General features: G+C 48.6%; 1 protein-coding gene across 2 annotated transcripts in view; it reads right to left on the bottom strand.

The window, feature by feature from the left end:
* Positions 1–791: 791 nt before the first annotated feature.
* The window catches only part of LOC139228495 (golgin subfamily A member 6-like protein 22), a 41,833-nt gene continuing 23,819 nt past the window's right edge, over positions 792–18,805 (bottom strand). For both annotated transcript variants that reach the window (XM_070859557.1, XM_070859556.1), the window contains exons 3-5: positions 18,272–18,383; positions 8,180–8,293; positions 792–5,311 (exon numbers count right to left, since the gene is read on the bottom strand). In XM_070859557.1, coding sequence (XP_070715658.1) covers positions 8,182–8,293; positions 18,272–18,383 — 224 coding nt within the window. In that variant the 3' untranslated portion in view covers positions 792–5,311; positions 8,180–8,181. The remainder of the gene's footprint in view (positions 5,312–8,179; positions 8,294–18,271; positions 18,384–18,805) is intronic.

Genomic DNA, 18,805 nt, shown 5'->3' with positions numbered 1-18,805 from the left:
TCTTTAAATAATGGCCGTGGGATCTTTTACATCCAGCTGAGAGGGCGTTTAATGTCTCATCATGAAAGATAGTGCAGCACTCCCTCAGCACTACACTGGGAGTGTCGGCCTGGATTATGTGCTCGAGTCTCTGGAGTGGGACTCGAACCCACAACCTTCTGACTCAGAGGCGAGAGTGCTGCCCACTGAGCCCAGGGCCTGAGAGAGTCCAAGTGAAAATAAAGGGATTTGGAAGTAATGTGCCAGGAATGAACAATAAACGCTGCCTTGTCAGTGCTCATGTACAATGACGGATGGGTAAAGACCATCTGGTCCATCCAGCCTGTCCCACACAATTGCCATACCTTGTGTATCACAACATACACACTCCACCCCACCTGAAATCACTTGATCTCCTGGGAGAGGCAAAAAAAACAGATAAGAAACCCAGGCCAATTTGGTGGGGGGGGGTGGAATCTGGGAAAATCCTCCCTGATCCATCTCGATGATCGAAACTCGTCCAGGAGATCGCCCTGGCCCTGAATTGGCTGTAAAGCGCTTTGGGCCATCCAGTGGTCTTTCCTTCTTCTGTAAGAGGCGATCTCCGCCCCTGCCAGACACAGGTCCAGCTCTCGCTTGAGTGAATCTGCTTCCACGGCACGAGACAGCAGCCTGTTCCAACGGTTCACCATTCTCTGGGAAAACCTGCTGACATTGAACCTTGATCTGGCCTTGTGCAGCTCAAACTTGTGTCCAAAGAACAAACGCATAAAAATAATGTAAAGAAACATGGAAGCCAATAAGAGCAGGAGAGTTGTGCTATTATTTTATTCCAAAATATAAAACAAACAAATTCCTTCACATTATTGAGTCGCAATTTATTTTAGATTACATTTTCAGGCTTTGTCTTAAAAATAAGGTGTTTCTACAAACAGTGCGTGTTCCTTTTCAAGGTGAACTCTCGGGTAACATTGAGACGTTGAAATTCCTCTTTCGGAGGAGGACTCCCGCTCCGTGCAGAGTTGCCAACTCTGGGTGAACATGTTCCTGGAGTCTCCATCACATGACCTCTCGCCTTCAACCACCCCACCCGGTCAAACAGCCTTTTTCTCAACCCCCCCATCCCCAAATCTCCAATTTTTAAAAATAAAAACTCCAATTTTTTTAATGCCACTGTGATTTTTCTCCCAGGGTTTAACCCGTAGCGGTGTCCGGGAGATTAGCTGTCAATTCCTGGAGACTCCAGGACAATCCTGGAGGGTTGGCAACCCCTAGCTCCATGGCCATTGGGCGGCAGGCTTCGATATTGAGCACTGTCTGACTAGGCCTGACCGTAACCAACAGCAACGCCAAGTTCCCAGACGTCTCGGGGGAGCCCCCCCACAGTCCAGGGACCGAGTAAACATGTCGGGATTTCAGTAGTATATCTGGAACTTTCTAATATATAAAGTAGTTTGAGTCTAAAGGAGCTACAGGCTTTAATTTCGCCCTAACTAAGGCTTAAACCTAAAGGGTTCGCCACTTCAGTGTTTTTTTTCAAGCACACAACTATTGACTGTCGAAATTCGCAAAACACAAGCGTGCTTTTGAAAAGCACCGTTGTCAATGCGAACAATGTCTTTGGAAGTTGTTGTAGCAAGGTGACAAATACTGACAAAAAGCAACGCTCAACACCCCGTGATTTCACTACCCAAGTCTCGCCGCTGAAGGAATTACATTAGGCCGCTGCATTCTGCCGCTGAGAATTTTCATGAAAGCAGAAATTTAGCGGAGAGAAAGATTCGGAACACTGGGCGGTGTGCTTTGTATTAGGGTGCCAGTGTTTATAGAGGGGGTGCCATCTTGAATTGGGGTCGGGGCAAACAGTGCCAGGTTGAATTGAGTCAGGAGAGGAGCGCCAGTATAATTTTATTTTTTTTATTCACGGGATGAGGCCAACATTTATTGCCCATCCCTAATGGGCCTTAATGGAGTGTCTCGCTGGGCCATTTCAGAGTCAACCACATGGCTGTGGGTCTGGAGTCACGTATAGGCCAGACCGGGTAAAGATGGCAGATTTCCTTCCCTAAAGGGACATTAATGAACCAGATGGGTTTTTGCAACAATCCAGTAGACACATAATCACCATTACTCATATTAGCTTTTTATTCCAAATTTATTTATTAACTGAACTTAAATTTCCCAGCTCCTCTAATAGGTTCTGAACTCACGTCTCATTAGTTTAGGCCTCAGGATTACTAGTTCAGTAACATAACCACTATGCTACTGGTCCAATGGAGTGCTTGGCAGAGAATTGCCTCTCTCTGAAAGAGTGTGGAATTGGATAGGTATCGTGTCTCTGTGACCTGCCGCTACTTCCTCTAACTCGTATTCTACAACTTTGGCCCTTGTAGCTCAACATCCTGCTGGTTTGTTGTTTGCTCCTCTGCATTGGCTGGACATGTTCAGCGTTGAATCTACTGAGACCCTTCTTCAGCTTTACCCTTCGCCATTCCAACACCATTCATGCATGGCGTTGGTGATGCGCGCATGGTCGGAAATGCGCATGGTCGGAAATGCGCATGCGTGTTTTTGAAAAGCACCGTTGTCAATCCCAGCACCGCCCCTCGGCCCGATGTACATATCAGGTGGAATTCTATGATACGGCTCCTCCAGAATTGTTTGCAAGAAATTGCTAAACTAATGACTTGGTCAGCTACCTGCTCTCACATTCCTGACAATGCAGGGACCGGGGTAAAGTGTGAGGGATCGGGGTACAGTGTGAGGGACTGGGGTAGTGTGAGGGATCGGGGTACAGTGTGAGGGATCAGGGTACAGTGTGAGGGACTGGGGTATAGTGTGAGGGATCGGGGTACAGTGTGAGGCTTCGGGGTACAGTGTGAGGGACTGGGGTACAGTGTGAGAAACCGGGGTACAGTGTGAGGGACCGGGGTACAGTGTGAGGGACTGGGGTACAGTGCGAGGGACCGGGGTACAGTGTGAGAGATCAGGGTACAGTGTGAGGGACTGGGGTATAGTGTGAGGGACCGGGGTACAGTGTGAGGGACTGGGGTATAGTGTGAGGGATCAGGGTACAGTGTGAGGGACTGGGGTACAGTGTGAGGGACTGTGGTACAGTGTGAGGGATCAGGGTACAGTGTGAGGGATCGGGGTACAGTGTGAGGGATCAGGATACAGTGTGAGGGATCAGGGTACAGTGTGAGGGATCAGGGTACAGTGAGGTATCGGGGTACAGTGTGAGGGACTGGGGTACAGTGTGAGGGATCGGGGTACAGTGTGAGGGACTGGGGTACAGTGTGAGGGATCGGGGTGTAGTGTGAGGGATCAGGGTACAGTGTGAGGGACTGGGGTACAGTGTGAGGGACTGGGGTACAGTGTGAGGGATCAGGGTACAGTGTGAGGGACTGGGGTACAGTGTGAGGGACTGGGGTACAGTGTGAGGGACTGGGGTATAGTGTGAGGGATCAGGGTACAGTGTGAGGGACTGGGGTACAGTGTGAGGGACTGTGGTACAGTGTGAGGGATCAGGGTACAGTGTGAGGGATCGGGGTACAGTGTGAGGGATCAGGATACAGTGTGAGGGATCAGGGTACAGTGTGAGGGATCAGGGTACAGTGTGAGGTATCGGGGTACAGTGTGAGGGACTGGGGTACAGTGTGAGGGATTGGGGTACAGTGTGAGGGACTGGGGTACAGTGTGAGGGACTGGGGTACAGTGTGAGGGATCGGGGTATAGTGTGAGGGATCAGGGTACAGTGTGAGGGACTGGGGTACAGTGTGAGGGACTGGGGTACAGTGTGAGGGATCAGGGTACAGTGTGAGGGATCAGGGTACAGTGTGAGGGATCGGGGTACAGTGTAAGGGACTGGGGTACAGTGTGAGGGACTGGGGTATAGTGTGAGGGACCGGGGTACAGTGTGAGGGACTGGGGTATAGTGTGAGGGATCGGGGTACAGTGTGAGGGACTGGGGTATAGTGTGAGGGACCAGGGTACAGTGTGAGGGACTGGGGTACAGTGCGAGGGACCGGGGTACAGTGTGAGGGATCAGGGTACAGTGTGAGGGACTGGGGTACAGTGTGAGGGACCGGGGTACAGTGTGAGGGATCGGGGTATAGTGTGAGGGATCGGGGTATAGTGTGAGGGATCGGGGTACAGTGTGAAGGATCGGGGTACAGTGTGAGGGACTGGGGTACAGTGTGAGGGACTGAGGTACAGTGTGAGGGATCGGGGTACAGTGTGAGGGACTGGGGTACAGTGTGAGGGATCGGGGTATAGTGTGAGGGATCAGGGTACAGTGTGAGGGATCGGGGTACAGTGTGAGGGACTGGGGTACAGTGTGAGGGACTGGGGTACAGTGTGAGGGATCGGGGTACAGTGTGAGGGACTGGGGTACAGTGTGAGGGACTGGGGTACAGTGTGAGGGATCGGGGTACAGTGTGAGGGACTGGGGTACAGTGTGAGGGATCGGGGTATAGTGTGAGGGATCGGGGTACAGTGTGAGGAACTGGGGTACAGTGTGAGGGATCGGGGTACAGTGTGAGGGACTGGGGTACAGTGTGAGGGACAGGGGTACAGTGTGAGGGATCAGGGTATAGTGTGAGGGATCGGGGTACAGTGTGAGGGATCAGGGTACAGTGTGAGGGACTGGGGTACAGTGTGAGGGACTGGGGTACAGTGTGAGGGATCGGGGTACAGTGTGAGAGATCGGGGTACAATGTGAGGGACTGGGGTACAGTGTGAGGGACCGGGGTACAGTGTGAGGGACCGGGGTTCAGTGTGAGGGATCGGGGTACAGTGTGAGGGACTGGGGTACAGTGTGAGGGACTGGGGTACAGTGTGAGGGATCGGGGTACAGTGTGAGGGACTGGGGTACAGTGTGAGGGATCGGGGTACAGTGCGAGGGATCAGGGTACAGTGTGAGGGATCGGGGTGTAGTGTGAGGGATCAGGATACAGTGTGAGGGACTGGGGTACAGTGTGAGGGACTGGGGTACAGTGTGAGGGATCGGGGTACAGTGTGAGGGACTGGGGTACAGTGTGAGGGACTGGGGTACAGTGTGAGGGATCGGGGTACAGTGTGAGGGATCGGGGTACAGTGTGAGGGATCAGGATACAGTGTGAGGGATCGGGGTACAGTGTGAGGGATCGGGGTACAGTGTGAGGGACTGGGGTATTATGTTCTGAGTCTTACTCTGCCTTATGGGGCTGATATTCACCTTGGGCGGCAACGCAATGGAGACGTTACCGAATGAAAATGTGCTTTTTCTTGTAGAAAACTGGTAACAAAGCAAAGTAATTTTTTTTGTTGTTGAAATCCAGTCTGTGTGCTGAACCTACAAATAAAACAAAAGAGTATTTAAATCATAGAATCTTACATTGCAGCAGAAGGCCATTGGGCCCATCACGCTTGTGCTGGCTCTGTGACAGAGCGATCCAGTTAGTCCCACTCCCCTTCCTGCTCTTTCCCCATAGCCCAGCAATTTGTTTTTTTCTTTATCAATTTCCCATTTGAAAGTTACTATTGAATCTGCTTCCGCCTTTCAGGCAGCGCATTCCATGGTGACAGAATATGCAGGACATTTGAGAGCAAAATCTGTATATTGAATAAATGGCACAGCATCAGCACATGACCAGGGAGCAATACTGTGGACAGGGGCAGGCCAGTTCTCGATCTGCTCTTGACCACTTGCGGGAGCTTGACCAGATAGCCACTAAACCAGGGCTGGGCAATTATTTGAGCGCGGGGTGGGAGGTCACATGGCAAGCCTTGGCGAGTTGTTGCGAGCCGCACACCAATGTCCCCCTTACGGTGCGCGGCCGTGCGGGATCGTGTACCTATCGTGGGGCCACCCACGGGCTGCTCACCAGCTCCTGCCGCTGGAACAGACACTGCAAAGGGACCCGCGCACAGAACAATAAAATTAGAGGGAGCATTGCCGCACACATGACATGAACTGCGCTAACAATGGCTGTCATTAAAACTTCTTGTGACAATTCTTGCAGAAAGAACCGATCGCGTCGTTTCCGCACAAAACACAAACAACAAGACTTGTTAACATGCGTCGGACATGATGCAGGTTTACATTAAAAAGTGCACGGTCTGTTAATTCCCAATGGTCTAAATTCATTCTTATAGTGTGTAATGTATGCACACAGGTTTGTAGAGCCGGTGACATCCTGTGCGGAGGGGAGCGGGCAGGTCGGAAGACCTCCTCGTAGGACTGCTCCTGGGCCTGGCCAAGGGGGCCATCAGCCGGTCCAGGCAGCGAGCGGTCGAGGGGGTCGTTCAGCCCGATTGCCTGCCTCTCTTCCGCGGTTACATCCGAGCCAGGGTGTCCCTGGAGATGGAGCAGGCGGTGTCCACCGGTACGCTCGCGGCCTTCCGCGAGAGGTGGGCACCGGAGGGACTGGAGTGCATCATCACCCCGGCAACCAAATTTAAATTTGATGTTTTTTGTCTAAAGTTTAATTTGTTTATTGTGCTGGTTTTAGTGCCTCCCCTCCCCCACCCCTTTTAGCCAGGGGGCACTTGTATAATGTGTGTGTTGGTGCCCTGAAAAAAAAACAAGGGGTCACTAGTTTGAAAGTGTTTGGAGTGTGTATGTGTGTGTCCCCTTAATCAGGGGGCACTTGATTTAATGTTTTATTTTGTTCACAACAAAATAGTTGTAGAGCTGTTGACATCCTGTGCGGAGGGGAGCGGGCAGGTCGGAGGGCATCGTCACCCCCGGCAACCAAATTTTAATTTGACCATAGTTTTTCAAAAGTATAATGTGTTTATTTGTCAGTTTTAGTGGTTCTTTAACAAGGAGGAACTTGAGTTAAAGTTTACTTTAAATTCGTTGTCGAGCCGTTGACCCCAGCGCAGGGCTCTTTACGCGGGAGTCCTCCCTTTATTTATTGGGGACTTGGCCTGGAGGGTGTTGCACGGGGAAGTCCCGTGTAATCGTTTTTTAAGTCGGTTCATTGACTCCCAGGCCGCCTGCAATTTCTGCTGTCTGGAAGAGTATCAAGGGTGACAGAACCAAGGCAGGTGGATGGAGTATAGATACAGATCAGCCGTGATCTAATTGAATGGCAAAAGAGGCTCGAGGGGCTGGAAGGCCTCCTCCTGTTCCTGTGTTCTTTCTGATATCCTTATGGTACTGAGCCACACAGATCAGGAAGGTCCTAGGTTTGAGCCCTGGTCTGCATTGCATTAACTGATTGCGATGTGGGCATCACTGGCAAGGCTGGCATTTATTGCCCATTCCTAATTGCCCCTTGAGAAGGTGGTGGTGAGCCGCCTTCTTGAACCGCTGCAGTCCGTGTGGTGAAGGTGCTCCCACAGTGCTGTTAGGGAGGGAGTTCCAGGATTGTGACCCAGCGACGATGAAGGAACGGCCGATATATTTCCAAGTCAGGATGGTGTGTGACTGGGAGGGGAACGTGGAGGTGGTGGTGTTCCCATGCGCCTGCTGCCCTTGTCCTTCTAGGTGGTAGAGGTCGCGGGTTTGGGAGGTGCTGCCGAAGAAGCCTTGGCGAGTTGCTGCAGTGCATCTTGTAGATGGTACACACTGCAGCCACGGTGCGCCGGTGGTGGAGGGAGTGAGTGTTGAAGGTGGTGGAGGGAGTGAGTGTTGAAGGTGGTGGAGGGAGTGAGTGTTGAAGGTGGTGGATGGGGAGCCGATCAAGCGGCTGCTTTGTCCTGGATGGTGTCGAGCTTCTTGAGTGTTGTTGGAGCTGCATCACCCAGGCAAGTGGAGAGTATTCCATCACACTCCTGACTTGTGCCTTGTAGACGGTGGAAAGGCTTTGGGGAGTCAGGAGGTGAGACACTCGCCGCAGAATACCCAGCCTCTGACCTGCGAAGGTGGATCTATATTTAAAGTGGCCAGATTATTTAAGGTCACAAAGACTAACACCGTCTGAGAAGCAGAGTCCAATTGCTGTTAATCTTAAATTAATCTGAATTATTGCAGTAAATTCTGAGGTCAATCAGAGTCTAATTACTATAAATCGTGAGGTCAGTCAGAGTTTAATTGCTGGTTGGTGAGGGAAGTTTGCAGATTAGCATGAGCTCTTAAATTTCAGGCTCCAGGTCAGGAAATGGCTCTACCTTATTGTTTTGACACGAATAGGATACCAGAAGTTTGATGGAGGATCAAAATGTTCTGTAGCTAAGGTTGGAAAGGGCAATTGGTGGCTATGGTGGTACTTACCTCTAACCGCACAGTAATTTGAGAGCCACGAGAGAGAGAATCAAACAGAAGATGGACGGCCCATGCATTGCATTTGCATGGCCATGCAGGCTCAGTTGTTGTTGACATTTTTCTCTGTTAAAAAAAAAAGTAAAATTACTTTAGAAAAGCTTGGCGAGTTGTAAGCAGGTCATTTAACTCAGAGTATGAGTGTAAGAAGAAGACTGGAGAGGGTGCAGAGGGGATTTATGAGGATGTTGCCAGAACTGGAGAATTTTAGCGATGAGGAAAGATTGCATAGGCTGGGGTGGTTTTCTTTGGAACAGAGGAGGCTGAGGGGAGACCTGATTGAGGTGTATAAAATTATGAGGGGTCTGGATAGAGTGGATAGGAAGGACCTATTTCCCTTAGCAGAGGGGTCAACAACCAGGAGGCACAGATTTAAAGTAATTGGGGGGAGGTTTAGGAGGGGATTTGAGGGGAGATTTAGAGGGTGGTGGGGGTCTGGAACTCACGGCCTGAAAGGATGGTAGAGGCAGAAACCCTCACCACATTTAAAAAGTACTTGGATGTGCACCTGAAGTGCCGTAACCTACAGGGCTACGGACCGAGAGCTGGAAAGTGGGATTAGGCTGGGTAGCTCTTTGTCGGCCGGCAGGGACACGATGGGCAGAAATGGCCTCCTTCCGTGCCGTAAATTTCTGAGATTCTGTGAAGATGCAAAGGGGAAGGGAAAGAATAACAGCAAGTCTCGAGTGAGATTAGGAGAAATCTTTTCCCGTAGGCTACTAGAAATAGCTGAGATTATGTCATTAAGTTGATCTGAAGTAGTTGGCTAGATTAGCGATCAAGAACAGGATTGTTCATATAGTGACAGAGAGGACCACTGGGGTTTACCCGGCAGTGTCTGGGAAATATATCTCATGATATCTCTGTGGGATTGTTCTCCAGGACGTAGAATCTCACAGCACAGAAGGAGACCATTCGGCCCATCGTGCCTGTGCAGGCTCTGTGACAGAGCGATCCAATCAGTCCCACTCCCCCTGCTCTTTCCCCATTTCCCTGAAATTGTTTCCTTTTCAAGTATATATCCAATTCCCCTTTTGAAAGTTACTATTGAATCTGCTTTTCAACTCTCTCGCTCTCTCTCTCAAATTGGCATTCAGACTGAAGGGGTTAAAAATCATTAGTATTTCTAAAAGTTTGTGGCTATGCTTGGAGAAGTGTCGGATCGGAAAATATAACTCTCAAAAAGGGAGTATTTGGCAGATGTCCAATCATAGACAGATAGGGTAGACAAACTAGACGAATTGTCTAGAATAGGGAAACTTTATCTTAGAAGAACACGAGATAATAATACAAAGGAGGATTGAAACACTCCAGTTTGTCTGTCATTAATAAACATAGAAACATGGAAAATAGGTGCAGGAGTAGGCCATTCGGCCCTTTGAGCCTGCACCGCTATTCAATGAGTTCATGGCTGAACATGCAACTTCAGTACCCCATTCCTGCTTTCTCACCATACCCCTTGATCCCCCCAGTAGTAAGGACTACATCTAACTCCTTTTTGAATATATTTAGTGAATTGGCCTCAACAACTTCCTGTGGTAGAGAATTCCACAGGTTCACCACTCTCTGGGTGAAGAAGTTTCTCCTCATCTCGGTCCTAAGTGGCTTACCCTTTATCCTTAGACTGTGACCCCTGGTTCTGGACTTCCCCAACATTGGGAACATTCTTCCTGCATCTAACCTGTCTAAACCCGTCAGAATTTTAAACGTTTCTATGAGGTCCCCTCTCATTCTTCTGAACTCCAGTGAATACAAGCCCAGTTGATCCAGTCTTTCTTGATATGTCAGTCCCGCCATCCTGGGAATCAGTCTGGTGAACCTTCGCTGCACTCCCTCAATAGCAAGAATGTCCTTCTCAAGTTAGGAAACCAAAACTGTACACAATACTCCAGGTGTGGCCTCACCAATGCCCTGTACAACTGTAGTAACACCTCCCTGCTCCTGTACTCAAATCCCCTCGCTATGAAGGCCAACATACCATTTGCTTTCTTAACCGCCTGCTGTACCTGCATGCCAACCTTCAATGACTGATGTACCATGACACCCAGGTCTCGTTGCACCTTCCCTTTTCCTAATCTGTCACCATTCAGATAATAGTCTGTCTCTCTGTTTTTATCACCAAAGTGGATAACCTCACATTTATCCACATTATACTTCATCTGCCATGCATTTGCCCACTCACCTAACCTATCCAAGTCACTCTGCAGCCTCATAGCATCCTCCTCGCAGCTCACACTGCCACCCAACTTAGTGTCATCCGCAAATTTGGAGGTACTACATTTAATCCCCTCGTCTAAATCATTAATGTACAATGTAAACAGCTGGGGCCCCAGCACAGAACCTTGCGGTACCCCACTAGTCACTGCCTGCCATTCTGAAAAGTACCCATTTACTCCTACCCTTTGCTTCCTGTCTGACAACCAGTTCTCAATCCATGTCAGCACACTACCCCCAATCCCATGTGCTTTAACTTTGCACATTAATCTCTTGTGTGGGACCTTGTCGAAAGCCTTCTGAAAGTCCAAATACACCACATCAGCTGGTTCTCCCTTGTCCACTCTACTGGAAACATCCTCAAAAAATTACAGAAGATTTGTCAAGCATGATTTCCCTTTCACAAATCCATGCTGACTTGGACCTATCATGTCACCTCTTTCCAAATGCGCTGCTATGTCATCCTTAATAATTGATTCCATCATTTTACCCACTACCGATGTCAGGCTGACTTGTCTATAATTCCCTGTTTTCTCTCTCCCTCCTTTTTTAAAAAGTGGGGTTACATTGGCTACCCTCCACTCCATAGGAACTGATCCAGAGTCTATGGAATGTTGGAAAATGACTGTCAATGCATCCGCTATTTCCAAGGCCACCTCCTTAAGTACTCTGGGATGCAGTCCATCAGGCCCTGGGGATTTATCGGCCTTCAATCCCATCAATTTCCCCAACACAATTTCCCGACTAATAAAGATTTCCCTCAGTTCCTCCTCCTTACTAGACCCTCTGACCCCTTTTATATCCGGAAGGTTGTTTGTGTCCTCCTTAGTGAATACCGAACCAAAGTACTTGTTCAATTGGTCTGCCATTTGTTTGTTCCCCGTTATGACTTCCCCTGATTCTGACTGCAGGGGACCTACGTTTGTCTTTACTAACCTTTTTCTCTTTACATATCTATAGAAGCTTTTGCAGTCCGTCTTAAAGTTCCCTGCAAGCTACCTCTTGTACTCTATTTTCCCTGCCCTAACAAATATAATCAAGGACACATAGGTCTGGGAACCAGTTCTTTATAATTGCTTAACCATAGAAAAATAATGATGTAGCATGTAACTAATCAGATAAGAGGCGCACAGAAGTGACATAATGAAATTGTATGTACAGATGCAGCGTCCCGAATCCGGAACCCTCGGGTCCGAGGCCGTTCCGGATTTTGCATTTTGCCGGATTTTGTAATGTCTTTCTGACGTTACGACTCCAGAAACACCCAAGCCCAGGTTCTGGTATTTCCCGATTTCGGAATGTCAGAAAGGGGAGGAAGGGGGGTGCTCATCGATGAGCTGTTCGGGTTGCCGAGTGGGGCCCCGCCACTGTGGAAGTGTTTGGGTGGGCCCCGCCGCCGAGGACCTGATTGGGTGAGAGCCCGCTGTCATGGAAGTGTTCGGGTGGGGCCTCGCCCCAGTGGAGGAGTTCCTTGCCTGGCTCGAGGTAGGTGGGGTCGGGAAGCAGAGGTAAAGGGGAGGGAGGGGGGCCGGGGCGAAGTTGGGTCGGGGCGGGGGGAGTCCGGATATCGGAACATTTTCTGGTTTCCAGACGACCCCGCCACGGATCGGCCCGGTGTCTGGATTCCGGAACATTCTGGATTCCGGAACTCCGGATTTTGGAGGTCGAACCTGTACCAATGAAATTGTTGTAACTAGGCGAGGACTTGTGACGTGTTAGCGGAAACAACCAATGGAAAACTTCCGCGCAGATGCTTCATGATTTTGTATGTATTTTGAATGTATAAAAATAGCAGCTCCAAAGCAGCTCGGAGAGAATGGCTGGTTGGGTCACTGCGTTACTGAACTTGTGTAGAAGTTGTCTCTCCCTCGATCGAGTGCTTTATAATAAACAATTCTTTTCTCCGAAACAGACCGGTGTTGAGTATCTTTGTAATACTCGACAACACAGACCATAGTACCTTCCTGGACATTCCATTCCGCACATTCACCACCCTCTCTGTAAAGGAGTTCAATCAGAATTATCTGTTCAGCCTGCCTCTTCTACATTTAAGACTATTCCCTCTTGTAGGATCTGTGACTGTTAAATATATTGCTCTTTCAGTTGCCTATGACCTTGAATCCCTGCCTTTGTTACCTGTAGACTCGATATTCCAACGCACTCCTAGCTTACCTCCCACGTTCTATCCTACGTAAACACGAGTTAATCCAAAACTCGGCTGCCCTGTGTCCTAACTCGCACCAAGTCTCGTTCTACCATCATCCCCTGTCCTAACTTGCACCAAGTCCCATTCACCCATCACCCCCTGTGCTTGCTGCCCGATGTCCTAACTTGCATCAAGTCCCATTCACCTGTGAATGTATGTGGAAGAATCATGAAAGGTTTAATAAAATGGTTCTAGGAATCAATAAGAAAATAAGAAAAGACAGACTTAGTTTCCCGTGAGAAAGTAGTGGACAAAGTAGCTTGTGAGACCATCACTGATAAACAACACTGATAAACAAGGGTTTATGGCCATGACTTGATAAGGAACACATTTGCTTCGTGTGATTAAGCCAAGCTATCCTAACACGTAGGAGGTTTTGGTGTCCCTGAGCAATTCTGCTTGTTGCAATTCCGCTCGTAAAAGCATCAAATGTTCTAAAGATAAACAGGCTGTCAATCCATGAAGCCCTAGTAACACACTGTGATTGATAAAGCGGGCCATACTCCTGCAGTTTGTCAGAATAAAAGGGATGCGTCTGTGAGGATAGGCAGACCTTTTGTCTGCCTGCCCCGGAATCTGTAGACTCTGTGCTGGCAGTTTGGTAACAGGTCCGAAGCCGCTTCAATAAAGACGTAAAGATTGAAGGTGTCTGACTCGATTATTGTCAAATGCAGCTGACCACCCGAACTAGGACTTAACATTTGGTGTCAGAAGTGGGATCCCAAAAACTCTCGATTGGAAGTGGCTGAATCGTTGATATCCTACAGATGGGACGCGGCAGAGGGAATGGGCCCCAAAGTGAGTATATTTAGTTAAATTGCCACTTTGTTTTCCTCCTGTCGTAAGTTCTGGTCGCGGATCTTTCACCACTGTTCAATTAATTGTTGATGGGATCGCCCGTGGTCAGTTGTCAGATTACCCCAGGAAAGGAATAGATTTGGAATTGTCCACCATGGTGGTCCGTTAAAATGACGAAGGAGTTGGTTGATCTGGAAATTGTCTACCACAAGTAGTCCGTCAAACGTTAAAACAGTAAGAAATAAAGAGAAAAGGAATAGAGAGAAAAGGAAGTTGTGGCTGCACACCACGGTGGTGGGTTAAAAGATAACTGATTTGAAATTGTCTCACTTAATGAGTCCGTCAAAACGTTGAATACATAGGTTAAGATAAGTTATATCATGGGTAATAAACACCCAGATAAAAACGAGCAACTCAGACAATTGTCGGGAGGTTTGAATCAGAAATTAGGTTCAGACATAGGGCCATTAAGGGGTTCAAGTGATTTAGAAACAATTAAACGTGCCAAGAATTAATTTGGAAAAAGGGAATCGGGAAAAAGAGTAAGAAATTGATTGAAATTTGGCGCCAACATTGTCAAGATGAAAAAGATAAGAATATTCTGGCGAGTTGGCAGGAGAATGCTCTCAAGGCAGGAATTAAATTAACCGATGCGGGAATCCCTAAGCCATTGGAAATTTTAAGAAAGGAATGTGCACAGGAAAAGAGAAATAGAACAAACAAGGAATCTTTAACTGAACTACGTAGTTCAATGGCTGGTCTTGGCAAGGGGCTGACGAGGACAATGAATGGGATAATTGGAATATGATTCCAGGGGCTCCCCCGCCTCATCCGACGGCACGACCCGATGTTAATCGCTGTTATTAAATGTTCCGCTCATACTGCCGGTTCCTCTCCAATCGACATCGGAAACCGCCGTGCTGACGAGGCGGCTAAGTGTGCTGCAAGGAGTCAGCAGATTGTTGTGCCCCGAATGATGAGGCAGACGCCCAGCTCTAAACCGAGCTTGTCGGCCCCTGAAAAGCCAATGTCAACCATCGAAGAAGTACTTTGCCTACAGGAGGACGCTCCTGCTGTACAAAAACAACTTTGGAACGATCTTGATTGTAAATATGATCCTGCCTCTGGGTTGTGGATCACACCCGCTGGTCTAACTTGTATGTCCGATGAATTGGCCCTTTGGGTAATTGAATGTGTTCATTACGCCACGCATTGTGGAGCAAAAGCCACTAGTGACCTGCTCCTCCAGACATGGCGGCATCCTAGCCTCCAAATGTTTGCGCAGAATATTATTTCTCGTTGCCTTACCTGCCAGCGCCATAATCCTGGAAGGGGGGGCACCATGTTTATTAGGTAAAAGACCCTTGCCAGCCGGACCCTTCGAGACTTTGCAGATGGGCTATATAGAATTGCCACGCTGTCAGTGTTATAAATATGTGTTGGTTATTGTTGATGTTTTTAGTAAATGGATTGAAGCTTATCCTACTACGGATAATAGAGCCTGTACTGTTGTTAAGATATTGCTGAAGGAAATTATCCCTCGCTTCAGGGTTCCCGTCGTCTTAGCTCAGATAACGGACCCCATTTTATTGCAGCTGTAAACAAGGAATTGTGCCAACAGTTAGGGATACATCAACAACTCCATTGTGCCTATCGCCCCCAGGCGGCGGGTCTGGTCGAGCGAACCAACCAGGCTCTTAAAACCAAGTTAGCTAAACTGACCTCTCAAACAGGGTCGACTTGGTTAAAATTGTTACCTGTAGCTCTTTTTCAGATTCGCTCCACCCCCGCAGGGACGACACGTCTCACCCCGGCCGAGATCGTGTACGGCAGACCTCCTCGCACCCCTTGGGACCACCATTCTCCAGTTGCCGTTTACTTTCATCACATGACTGAGGAGATGACCACCTATGTGTTGGCCCTAACTAAGGCACTGCGAGCCTCTCATTCACAGGTTCGCGCCGCTTATGGTGACCGTCCCTCCTCTCACGGATCATCCCCATCGAGCCCGGATCCTTCGTCCTCATCAAAAATTGGACGCGACGTCATCTCCAGCCCCGATGGGATGGTCCATTTCAGGTCTTACTCACCACCCCCACCGCTGTAAAGGTGGAAGGTAGAGACGCGTGGGTGCACATGCATCGTTGCAAATCGATTACCGGCGGGAATCAAAAGGGGGGAGTGGAGATAGACGTGGAATAATAATACGTTCGTTCCCGTCGTTCCGTAACCGTTTAGCCGTAGTTTTAAGCCATAATTTTAATTAATCTAATTATCATATGATTGCTTGTCCTGCTTTTAGGTATTTAGGTATAACATGAGACCTAGGTGGCCACGATAGTAACATGACGGTTTGCAAGCCCCTTTGTCTTTCAGGATTGAAAGAATGCACGGAACCCTGCTGCTAGGAGTCGTGATCCTGCTGATAACAGTAACAAAAACAGGGGGACGACTACTCAGCTGCCCAACCGACGGCTCACGAGAGCAAATTCTCCGCCTCTGTACGGGAGATATCGTACAAAGTGGAACCAGGACACCAGACGATCTCGAATCATGGACCATGACTAAAATAAAATCCCGTATGGGTATACTCTCACAGGTTGATCGACAGGTGACTCCACAGGGCAAAGACCGATGGAATTTGCCATGCCGGTTCAGGGAATGTGAGATGGACTTTGTTTGCCCTGACCAACCTGAAGATGACTTAGTTGATTCAAAGGACCAATCCCTGGAATCAGTAACAGGGCAAAGGAGGAAAAGGAACGTGCAAGGGCAACTGGGGAACGATCATAATATATTCCTGAGGACTCATAAGATCTTATTCGAGCCAGAGTCGGTTGTATGCTACCCTGTTATGTCGGTCACTGAATTGTTTACCCCAAACCCGGTTATGGATCCCAGTCTTTACATACGAGGATACAATGATACCCCGCCCGCCGAAAACATTACCTTCACATATTCCGATGGCTGAGGCACCCCAGCCACCTGCCTAAACACCACAGGGTCTGGGAAGGATGGGTACCCACAGTGTTGGAATGGTACAGGATTCGGGTGTGCAGAAGTGGATGTGCCCGTTAACCAGTCCTGTCTCACAAAGCAGTCCAATTATTCCTGTCCTCACGACTCAAACACGGGTATCACCTCTTGCCAGAGTGTGGATACCTGTGTAGAAGTAAGACAAGGGACCCAAATGACCTGCAGTGCCCTATACCACAGCCAAACTTTTGCTTTACGCCACTACGACCTGTCACGATCGGGCAAGCACATATCACCATCCCACATCTAACCGAAGTATTGCGAGAGTTGAGGTTCAGGGTGGGTCAATCCGTAAAGCTCTACCACCAACTGCAAATTAAAATCAAAGTACTGGAAGAAGATATCGATGTAGACTTACAAAGTCAGAGTTGGTGGAGAAAGGTCTGGGATTGGGGAATAAATGTGAACATCCATCCTTGGATTCGTATAATTTCACACATACTGGTCGGAACAAAATTGATCTTAGCAATAACATGGGGCATAATTTGATCTAAGCGACCGGGACTCCTGAAACCGCGTGACTGGCCAGCACGTTGAGGCAGGGAGTACCGGGCCGTGCACAAAATTGAGAGTAAACATTTATGAAATGATAAAAGGGGGAATGTGAATGTATGTGGAAGAATCATGAAAGGGTTAATAAAATGGTTCTAGGAATCAATAAGAAAATAAGAAAAGACAGACTTAGTTTCCCGTGAGAAAGTAGTGGACAAAGTAGCTTGTGAGACCATCACTGATAAACAAGGGTTTATGGCCATGACTTGATAAGGAACACATCTGCTTCACGTGATTAAGCTAATCTATCCTAGCACGTAGGTTTTGGTGTCCCTGAGCAATTCTGCTTGTTGCAATTCCGCTCGTAAAAGCATCAAATGTTCTAAAGATAAACAGGCTTTCAATCCATGAAGCCCTAGTAACACACTGTGATTGATAAAGCGGGCCATACTCCTGCAGTTTGTAAGAATAAAAGGGATGCGTCTGTGAGGATAGGCAGACCTTTTGTCTGCCTGCCCCGGAATCTGTAGACTCTGTGCTGGCAGTTTGGTAACAGGTCCGAAGCCGCTTCAATAAAGACGTAAAGATTGAAGGTGTCTGACTCGATTATTGTCAAATGCAGCTGACCACCCGAACTAGGACTTAACACACCCATCACCCCCTGTGCTCGCTGCTCCGTGTCCTAACTCACACCGAGTCCCACTCACCCATCACCCCTGTGCTCACTGCCCTGTGTCCTAACTTGCACCAAGTTCCATTCACCCATCATCCCCTGTGCTCACTGCCCCGTGTCCTAACTCGCACCGAGTCCCGTTCACCCATCGCCCCCTGTGCTCACTGCCCCGTGTCCTAACTCGCACCGAGTCCCGTTCACCCATCGCCCCCTGTGCTCACTGACCTATACTGGCTCCCGATCTGGCAACGCCTCAATTTTTAAAACTCTCATCCTTGTGTTCAAATCCCTCCTTGGCCTCGCCCCTCCCTATCTCTGTAATCTCCTCCAGCCCTATATCTCCGAGATATCTGCGCTTCTCTAATTCTGCCCTCTTGAGCATCCCTGATTATAATCGTTCCACTATTGGTGACCGTGCCTTCAGCTGTCTGGGCCCCAAGCTCTGGAACTCCCTCCCTAAACCTCTCTAACTCTCTCTTCTCCTTCAAGACGCTCCTTAAAACCTACGTCTTTGACCGAGCTTTTGGTCACCTGTCACTAATATCTCCTTATATTTACTAACACTCTGTGAAGCCCCTTGGGACGTTTTACTGTGTGAAAGGCGCTATATAACGTTGTTACCCACCTGTCCCATTGACACTGGTTTAACTTGTCCTCCTGCCTCTGCAGGTGATCTCTGGTCGTGGTCAACTTCCTTTCACATTCGTTGATCTTCTCTTGCTGTTTCTCTGCAGCAGCTAATTAACACAAACAGCACTGTTAAAATGACGATAAGAAGGCAAGTGAAGAAATTGGGTGCAGTGTTTGTACCTGTGAGCATGCGCGCAGGCTTGTGGAGCTGTTGTTACATCCGAGCCAGAGTGTCCCTGGAGATGTAGCACGCAGTGTCCACCGGTATGCTCGTGGCCTTCTGCGAGGGGTAGGCGCCGGAGGGACTGGAGTGCATTATCACCCCCGGCAACCACATTTTTATTTGATTTACGGTTACGGTAAAAAGTAAACTTGTTTATTTGTTGACTTTTAGTGCCTCGAGGAGGAACTTGATTTTTGATTTCAACTAAAATAGTTATAGAGCTGTTGCTTGTCTGGAAGAGTCTGTGCTCCATGTGTACACTGAATGTGTGAGGTTGCAGCCCCTGTTCCAATATCTGAAGGGGCT

Source organism: Pristiophorus japonicus, chromosome 18, assembly GCF_044704955.1.
Source record: "Pristiophorus japonicus isolate sPriJap1 chromosome 18, sPriJap1.hap1, whole genome shotgun sequence".
In the NCBI taxonomy this organism is placed as follows: Eukaryota; Metazoa; Chordata; class Chondrichthyes; family Pristiophoridae; genus Pristiophorus; species Pristiophorus japonicus.
The sequence above is the reverse complement of the archived record's forward strand: the minus strand, read 5'-3'. Positions and strand labels throughout refer to the sequence as shown.